Source organism: Oncorhynchus tshawytscha, linkage group LG18 (assembly GCF_018296145.1).
Source record: "Oncorhynchus tshawytscha isolate Ot180627B linkage group LG18, Otsh_v2.0, whole genome shotgun sequence".
In the NCBI taxonomy this organism is placed as follows: Eukaryota; Metazoa; Chordata; class Actinopteri; order Salmoniformes; family Salmonidae; genus Oncorhynchus; species Oncorhynchus tshawytscha.
The window spans coordinates 45,110,093-45,120,561 of NC_056446.1; the positions used below are offsets into that span (position 1 = coordinate 45,110,093).

Genomic DNA, 10,469 nt, shown 5'->3' on the forward strand with positions numbered 1-10,469 from the left:
CACAGCCTACACGTGGCATACCTTGCAATACAATCGTTTTAAAAACTAAACTGTTGTACAATGTGTTCTGAATAAGAGTTTGCTTTCTAAACCAGAAGAGTTGTCCAATAACATGGAGGTCATGGATAATGTATCGGACTATAAGGTACAGAGAATGATAAACCAATACCACAGTGGTAATGTATCGGACTATAAGGTACAGAGAATGATAAACCAATACCACAGTGGTAATGTATCGGACTATAAGGTACAGAGAATGATAAACCAATACCACAGTGGTAATGTATCGGACTATAAGGTACAGAGAATGATAAACCAATACCACAGTGGTAATGTATCGGACTATAAGGTACAGAGAACGATAAACCAATACCACGGTGGTAATGTATCGGACTATAAGGTACAGAGAATGATAAACCAATACCACGGTGGTAATGTATCGGACTATAAGGTACAGAGAACGATAAACCAATACCACGGTGGTAATGTATCGGACTATAAGGTACAGAGAATGATAAACCAATACCACGGTGATAATGTATCGGACTATAAGGTACAGAGAATGATAAACCAATACCACGGTGATAATGTATCGGACTATAAGGTACAGAGAATGATAAACCAATACCACGGTGATAATGTATCGGACTATAAGGTACAGAGAATGATAAACCAATACCACAGTGATAATGTATCGGACTATAAGGTACAGAGAATGATAAACCAATACCACGGTGATAATGTATCGGACTATAAGGTACAGAGAATGATAAACCAATACCACAGTGGTAATGTATCGGACTATAAGGTACAGAGAATGATAAACCAATACCACAGTGGTAATGTATCGGACTATAAGGTACAGAGAATGATAAACCAATACCACAGTGGTAATGTATCGGACTATAAGGTACAGAGAATGATAAACCAATACCACAGTGGTAATGTATCGGACTATAAGGTACAGAGAATGATAAACCAATACCACAGTGGTAATGTATCGGACTATAAGGTACAGAGAATGATAAACCAATACCACAGTGGTAATGTATCGGACTATAAGGTACAGAGAATGATAAACCAATACCACAGTGGTAATGTATCGGACTATAAGGTACAGAGAATGATAAACCAATACCACAGTGGTAATGTATCGGACTATAAGGTACAGAGAATGATAAACCAATACCACAGTGGTAATGTATCGGACTATAAGGTACAGAGAATGATAAACCAATACCACGGTGATAATGTATCGGACTATAAGGTACAGAGAATGATAAACCAATACCACAGTGGTAATGTATCGGACTATAAGGTACAGAGAATGATAAACCAATACCACAGTGGTAATGTATCGGACTATAAGGTACAGAGAATGATAAACCAATACCACAGTGGTAATGTATCGGACTATAAGGTACAGAGAATGATAAACCAATACCACGGTGGTAATGTATCGGACTATAAGGTACAGAGAATGCAAGCCCCAGTCCTCTATCACTGCATTTACTTGGTTCTTGGCATTATCTGAGGTCTACCCGTCTGTGGTGTATAAACCAATACCACGGTGATAATGGTGGTCATGGATAATGACTTAATCTATGAAATTAAATAATTAGCTTAATAAAACTATAATTGTGTCAATAACATTTAATAAAACATGGATGATTCTAATAGCAATAGAATAAGATCAGACTGCATTATATGTATAATTAAAGGCGTTCTGTTTTTAGCTCTTCAGTGGCCACAATCTCAGTGGTGAGATCACTGTATGTCCTCTGGTGTAGGGCAGGGACTTGAACAGGCAGGGACTTGAACCTTGGATCCGGTGCAGTACATCTATGAAGGTGATATCTGGGGTTCAGGTCCTCTCTAATGACAGACTTGACATATCTGTGATGGCCCCAAATGGGGAAGACGGCCCCATGGATAGTAGAATCCTCATTTTCAGAGGTAGGGTCACGGACACAGACGGTGCAGTTTCAGTGCTCAATGGGGTTGTAACCGGTTTGAGCACCTGGAGAACCTCCTCTACCACTTTCACATCATCATCAGACAAGGTGACGAGGTCTTTATTTTTTCAGGGTCTTGTCTGCCAGTATACAGCTGCCTGCTGCTCAAGATGGAACTCCACTAACGACACCATCTTGTTGTGACATGGTGTATGAGCTTGTGGGTCGGTAGCTGGAACATTTCTTGCTTGGTCTTAAGCACGAGCGGCTGTTGTGCTTCGGTGGAAAAAGGAAAACAACCTTCCTGATCCTCCCAAGGAGACGGTCCATCTGCTTCCCTGAGATCTCCCTTTTGAGATGCTAAATTGATCACATGTACAAAGCAAGATATCTGTGGCCCCAGTCCTCTATCACTGCATTTACTTGGTTCTTGGCATTATCTGAGGTCTACCCGTCTGTGGTGTAGTGAACAGTCAAACTAGGCCCGCCCCGCTCCAGTCAAACTAGGCCCGCCCCCGCTCCAGTCAAACTAGGCCCGCCCCCGCTCCAGTCAAACTAGGCCCGCCCCCCGCTCCAGTCAAACTAGGCCCGCCCCGCTCCAGTCAAACTAGGCCCGCCCCGCTCCTCGCTCCAGTCAAACTAGGCCCGCCCCGCTCCTCGCTCCAGTCAAACTAGGCCCGCCCCGCTCCTCGCTCCAGTCAAACTAGGCCCGCCCCGCTCCTCGCTCCAGTCAAACTAGGCCCGCCCCGCTCCTCGCTCCAGTCAAACTAGGCCCGCCCCGCTCCTCGCTCCAGTCAAACTAGGCCCGCCCCGCTCCTCGCTCCAGTCAAACTAGGCCCGCCCCGCTCCTCGCTCCAGTCAAACTAGGCCCGCCCCGCTCCTCGCTCCAGTCAAACTAGGCCCGCCCCGCTCCTCGCTCCAGTCAAACTAGGCCCGCCCCGCTCCTCGCTCCAGTCAAACTAGGCCCGCCCCGCTCCTCGCTCCAGTCAAACTAGGCCCGCCCCGCTCCTCGCTCCAGTCAAACTAGGCCCGCCCCGCTCCTCGCTCCAGTCAAACTAGGCCCGCCCCGCTCCTCGCTCCAGTCAAACTAGGCCCGCCCCGCTCCTCGCTCCAGTCAAACTAGGCCCGCCCCGCTCCTCGCTCCAGTCAAACTAAATTTCACGTTTGGCTTTTCTTACGATCCTAACTAAATGCTAATTCAACCTTTTGGCAGCTCTCTGGTGCCATATTCCGGCACTCAAATGAACAAAATTAGTAATTCTTGGGCTCCAGAGTGGCACAGCAGTCTAAGGCACTGCATCTCAGTGCAAGAGGGGTCACTACAGTCCCTGGTTTGAATCCAGGCTGTATCACATCCAGCTGTGTTTGGAACTCCCATAGTGCAGTGCACAATTGGCCCAGCGTAGTCCTGGTTTGGCTGGGGTAGGCCGTCATTGTAAATAATAAATTGTTCTTAACTGACTTGCCTAGTTAAAAAGAAAATTTAATAACAATTTTTAAAAAAATGTATTTAAAGAGTCGAAAAGATCCGAGTCAGTAAAATGAGCCGAACACTACTCTTTGGATAGGTCACCAGCGGTCTACTTAGAAACGGACAACCTGATTGGCAGACGTGATCAGCAGAGAAAATACCATGGATAGTACGAGTTTTGATTGGTTTTACAGTGTAGTACTCGGCGGCGTTTGCCTGTCCAGCTAAGTGAACATAAATCAGTATTTTGAAGAAGAAAAAAAATATGCAAGAATTGGACATTGCCAACAAACGGAAGTGTTCAGAATAAATACATATACACAATATGTAAAAAAATAAAATAAAAACACCAGTTCCTCCCTCGACAGAGCTCGATCATTTCGTAAATGAAAGCACACAGTAAGCCTGCTACGGGGCACAACCTTCAAGTAGTTATTTAGTTAGCAACAACCACCAACCGAGAGCGAGTCTGTCAGCATGTTAAAGTACATGACTCAAGGGTAGCTTTAGGGCAACGTCAAGACCATATTAACCCACGCTAGACAAGATAACAAACAGCGCAGCCTTACCGTTGTCATTTTCGTCGCAGGGGCGTCAGCTCCGTCTCGGTGCTGGTAGCAAGTGTGTGTCCCCTTACGCTTCGAACACAGATCACGCTACCGGAAGACTGCCTGTGCAGCCTGGGACCAATAGGGTCGCTGTATTTCGGGAACTCCTCCCGAAAATGTCACTCTACCGCAGCGGCCCCATAATTATGAATGAACATGCTCCGGACAAAGACAGGACATTATAAAGATAGACTAAACTCTTCAATAGAAATCCCAGATCACACTTGTAGGCGATGTTATTTTTTATTTGTTTTTATGAGGAAATATCAACAACCAAAAGAGGAATAATCACATGCAAACAAGCATACATACAAACTATTTACATTGCCAAAAATTCTAAACAAACAAATCATATTCATTAATAATACAAGTTTTAATTGCCTTTTTGTTTTTCATTTAGGTTAAAGTAGTGCCATATTGTTTAAATTAATTTATAAAGTGAAGAAAGTTAGGTTTTGAATTAGACAATTTGCAAATATGAAATGTACCTGATATCATTAGCAGTTTAATTAAATATATTACATCTTTATCAATGTCAGAAGTTCTGAAATAAATCATATTAAAACCATTACATTGTACAACCTGTCCTGTCTTTGTTACAAAGTTCTGTATATCAATCCCAAAAACTCTACTATAAATACGGGTTAAAAACAAATGCAAAATGGTCTCCTTCTCCATCCCACATAAATCACAGATATATTCAATATTCAGCTTGAATCTTTACAAAACATGTTTATCATTCCTGTCTCTTAATTCTATGTAACATTTTAATTTAGACTTCCTTTACCTTGTTACCATGGAAAGTTCCATTTACCTTGTTACCATGGAAAGTTCCTTTACCTTGTTACCATGGAAAGTTCCTTTACCTTGTTACCATGGAAAGTTCCTTTACCTTGTTACCATGGAAAGTTCCTTTACCTTGTTACCATGGAAAGTTCCCTTACCTTGTTACCATGGAAAGTTCCCTTTACCTTGTTACCATGGAAAGTTCCTTTACCTTGTTACCATGGAAAGTTCCTTTACCTTGTTACCATGGAAAGTTCCTTTACCTTGTTACCATGGAAAGTTCCTTTACCTTGTTACCATGGAAAGTTCCTTTACCTTGTTACCTTGTTACTTTTACAATATGTGTTAGCCATTGTCCATGCCCTCTCCCATTGTATATATTCTACCAAAAAGTTCTTTCTGATGGAAATGTAGTATCACAAACAATATTACTCATCTGTTTATTAATACATTTATCTTTGCGGATGTAAATATTAATATATTTTCATATAAATCTGTTACTTACATCAACCACAGAGGAATAAAAAAATATATACAATCCCCCTTGGAATCCCATCAAAAACAATTGAATATTTTTTGGGGGTTATTGGATTTCTAAATTGATCAAGAAATTCCCCATATGAGAGTAGGTATCCATCCTCATTCAGTAACTGACCAACTAAAATCCTTTCATTCTCAAACCAGAGACGTATATCTTTGTTGTATCTGTGAGGGGAAGCATTGTGTTTATACTCTAACATCCAAGCTAAAATTGCCTGCTTATGGTATTTGGCCAATTTTACTGGGATTTTATCGACATCAAAATTACACCGAAGCAGAAATTCTAAACCACCAACAGAGTCAAATAAATACTTAGGATAAGACATTCCAGATACTGTTCTGGTTCGTAATATAGTTTAGAAACCAATTTATTTTAAAAGTATTATTTAGAGTATTGAAATCTAGAACCTCAAGACCTCCTTGTTCTTGGGTATTACTGAGAATATCTTTCCGTAGATAGTGAGGCTTGTTCCTCCAAATCAAATGATAAAGAATCTTATCTAAGTCCTTTACAATTGTAGGGGGAAAGTCAAGTGATAACGAGACATAAGCCGATCTGGATAACCCTTCAGCTTTGGATAATAAAACCTGACCGTATAACGAAATATCTCTCATTAACCAGAGGTTCAATATCTTCTTTGTTTTCGCAATTATGGGGTTAAAGTTTAATTCACTCCTTTGTTTTTCATCCTTGCATATAACAATTCCAAGATAAGTAACATTGTCTTATAATTTGGATACCATATACTTCCTGTTAAACACAGTCCTTGAGTGGAAATAAGACTGACTTATTGATATTCATTTTCAAACATGAAACTAAGGAAAAGTCTTCAGTACAGGAAACTGCTTTAGAAACCTCATTCTTGTCTCAAAAATAGGGTTGTATCAGCCAGTTGACAGTTTTAATTCCTTTCCAAGTGCTGAAATACTTTGAAATATCCCTTTGGAGACAGCCAGTACAACCACGATATAATGTTTGGACTGCCTAAAAAGAAAAAAATCACCAAACCCCAAAAAACACATTCCTTTGAACAGAAACTCATGTTCTTCAGCGTCAAAAGCTTTATAAAAATCAACAAACATCAGAAAACTATCATCAAGGATGAGGTCATTATAGTCAATCATATCTAAGATCAACCTGATGTTATTACTAATGTGTCGACCAAAACCAGATTATTCTTCATCAATTATATGATGCAAGCCTTGTTTTGACCTCTTAGCAAATACGAGGGCAAATCATTTCCCATCGTTATTCAACAGGCTAATGACTCTCAACTTGTCTGTGTAAAGAGTATCCTTATTAGGTTTGGGAATCAGTAATACCCCCCCTTCAAGGAAGCCGATAACGCCCCTTTTTCTATTGATTCTTGAAACAAAGCACGAATGAAAGGAATCAATTTATCATTGAATGCTTTATAAAACTCGCTTATTAATCCATCATTTCCATGGGACCTATTGTCCTTAAGGCTTTTAATACAGTCTTTATCTCAATTTCAGATAACTCATCATCACAAAAATCCCTGAAATCATTATCTATCTTCTTAGCAATGTTTTCTACATTGTCTAAGAAAGGATCCATATTGGAAGTTGACTGGGAAGGTGTATACAGGAAGTTGACTGGGCTGGTGTATACAGGAAGTTGACTGGGCTGGTGTATACAGGAAGTTGACTGGGATGGTGTATACAGGAAGTTGACTGGAATGGTGTATGCAGGAAGTTGACTGGGATGGTTGTATACAGGAAGTTGACTGGGATGGTTGTATACAGGAAGTTGACTGGGATGGTGTATGCAGGAAGTTGACTGGGATGGTTGTATACAGGAAGTTGACTGGGCTGGTGTATACAGGAAGTTGACTGGGCTGGTGTATGCAGGAAGTTGACTGGGATGGTTGTATACAGGAAGTTGACTGGGATGGTGTATACAGGAAGTTGACTGGGCTGGTGTATGCAGGAAGTTGACTGGGATGGTTGTATACAGGAAGTTGACTGGGATGGTTGTATACAGGAAGTTGACTGGGATGGTGTATGCAGGAAGTTGACTGGGATGGTTGTATACAGGAAGTTGACTGGGATGGTGTATCCAGGAAGTTGACTGGGATGGTTGTATACAGGAAGTTGACTGGGATGGTGTATGCAGGAAGTTGACTGGGATGGTTGTATGCAGGAAGTTGACTGGGATGGTGTATGCAGGAAGTTGACTGGGATGGTTGTATACAGGAAGTTGACTGGGATGGTGTATACAGGAAGTTGACTGGGATGGTGTATACAGGAAGTTGACTGGGATGGTGTATGCAGGAAGTTGACTGGGATGGTGTATACAGGAAGTTGACTGGGATGGTGTATACAGGAAGTTGACTGGGATGGTGTATGCAGGAAGTTGACTGGGAGGTTGTATACAGGAAGTTGACTGGGATGGTGTATGCAGGAAGTTGACTGGGCTGGTGTATACAGGAAGTTGACTGGGATGGTGTATACAGGAAGTTGACTGGGATGGTGTATACAGGAAGTTGACTGGGATGGTGTATGCAGGAAGTTGACTGGGATGGTGTATGCAGGAAGTTGACTGGGGTGGTGTATGCAGGAAGTTGACTGGGATGGTGTATACAGGAAGTTGACTGGGATGGTGTATACAGGAAGTTATGAACAGGTCCACCACTCTACCCTGGACTAGAACAGCCTCTATGACCAGGTCCACCACTACACCCTGGACTAGAACAGCCTCTATGACCAGGTCCACCCTGGGCTAGAACAGCCTCTATGACCAGGTCCACCCTGGACTAGAACAGCCTCTATGACCAGGTCCACCACTACACCCTGGACTAGAACAGCCTTTATGACCAGGTTCACCCTGGACTAGAACAGCCTCTATGACCAGGTCCACCACTCCAACCTGGACTAGAACAGCCTCTATGACCAGGTCCACCCTGGACTAGAACAGCCTCTATGACCAGGTCCACCCTGGACTAGAACAGCCTCCATGACCAGGTCCACCCTGGACTAGAACAGCCTCCATGACCAGGTCCACCCTGGACTAGAACAGCCTTTATGACCAGGTCCACCCTGGACTAGAACAGCCTTTATGACCAGGTTCACCCTGGACTAGAACAGCCTCTATGACCAGGTCCACCACTCCAACCTGGACTAGAACAGCCTCTATGACCAGGTCCACCCTGGACTAGAACAGCCTCTATGACCAGGTTCACCCTGGACTAGAACAGCCTCTATGACCAGGTCCACCACTACACCCTGGACTAGAACAGCCTTTATGACCAGGTTCACCCTGGACTAGAACAGCCTCTATGACCAGGTCCACCACTACACCCTGGACTAGAACAGCCTCTATGACCAGGTCCACCCTGGACTAGAACAGCCTCTATGACCAGGTCCACCCTGGACTAGAACAGCCTCTATGACCAGGTTCACCCTGGACTAGAACAGCCTCTATGACCAGGTCCACCCTGGACTAGAACAGCCTCTATGACCAGGTCCACCACTACACCCTGGACTAGAACAGCCTCTATGACCAGGTCCACCCTGGACTAGAACAGCCTCTATGACCAGGTCCACCCTGGACTAGAACAGCCTCTATGACCAGGTCCACCCTGGACTAGAACAGCCTCTATGACCAGGTTCACCCTGGACTAGAACAGCCTCTATGACCAGGTTCACCCTGGACTAGAACAGCCTCTATGACCAGGTCCACCACTACACCCTGGACTAGAACAGCCTCTATGACCAGGTCCACCCTGGACTAGAACAGCCTCTATGACCAGGTCCACCCTGGACTAGAACAGCCTTTATGACCAGGTCCACCCTGGACTAGAACAGCCTCTATGACCAGGTCCACCCTGGACTAGAACAGCCTCTATGACCAGGTCCACCACTCCAACCCTGGACTAGAACAGCCTCTATGACCAGGTCCACCCTGGACTAGAACAGCCTCTATGACCAGGTCCACCCTGGACTAGAACAGTTTATGACCAGGTCCACCCTGGACTAGAACAGCCTCTATGACCAGGTCCACCCTGGACTAGAACAGCCTCTATGACCAGGTCCACCACTCCAACCTGGACTAGAACAGCCTCTATGACCAGGTCCACCCTGGACTAGAACAGCCTCTCTGACCAGGTTCACCCTGGACTAGAACAGCCTCTATGACCAGGTCCACCACTACACCCTGGACTAGAACAGCCTCTATGACCAGGTTCACCCTGGACTAGAACAGCCTCTATGACCAGGTCCACCACTACACCCTGGCCTAGAATAGCCTCTATGACCAGGTCCACCCTGGACTAGAACAGCCTCTATGACCAGGTCCACCCTGGACTAGAACAGCCTCTATGACCAGGTTCACCCTGGACTAGAACAGCCTCTATGACCAGGTTCACCCTGGACTAGAACAGCCTCTATGACCAGGTCCACCACTACACCCTGGACTAGAACAGCCTCTATGACCAGGTCCACCCTGGACTAGAACAGCCTCTATGACCAGGTCCACCCTGGACTAGAACAGCCTTTATGACCAGGTCCACCCTGGACTAGAACAGCCTCTATGACCAGGTCCACCCTGGACTAGAACAGCCTCTATGACCAGGTCCACCACTCCAACCCTGGACTAGAACAGTCTCTATGACCAGGTCCACCCTGGACTAGAACAGCCTTTATGACCAGGTCCACCCTGGACTAGAACAGCCTCTATGACCAGGTCCACCCTGGACTAGAACAGCCTCTATGACCAGGTTCACCCTGGACTAGAACAGCCTCTATGACCAGGTTCACCCTGGACTAGAACAGCCTCTATGACCAGGTCCACCACTACACCCTGGACTAGAACAGCCTCTATGACCAGGTCCACCCTGGACTAGAACAGCCTCTATGACCAGGTCCACCCTGGACTAGAACAGCCTTTATGACCAGGTCCACCCTGGACTAGAACAGCCTCTATGACCAGGTCCACCCTGGACTAGAACAGCCTCTATGACCAGGTCCACCACTCCAACCCTGGACTAGAACAGTCTCTATGACCAGGTCCACCCTGGACTAGAACAGCCTCTATGACCAGGTCCACCCTGGACTAGAACAGCCTCTATGACCAGGTTCACCCTGGAC

At 44.7% G+C, this 10,469-nt stretch overlaps 1 protein-coding gene across 3 annotated transcripts in view; it reads right to left on the bottom strand.

The window, feature by feature from the left end:
- gnpat2 (glyceronephosphate O-acyltransferase 2) overlaps positions 1-4,113 on the bottom strand; it is a 36,733-nt gene extending 32,620 nt beyond the window's left edge. For all 3 annotated transcript variants that reach the window (XR_006079311.1, XM_042301132.1, XM_042301131.1), the window contains exon 1: positions 3,996-4,113. Coding sequence is in view for 2 of the 3 variants with exons in the window: in XM_042301132.1 (XP_042157066.1) it covers positions 3,996-4,004 (9 nt within the window). In the remaining variant the exon portion in view is untranslated. The remainder of the gene's footprint in view (positions 1-3,995) is intronic.
- Between the last annotated feature and the right edge of the window lie 6,356 nt (positions 4,114-10,469).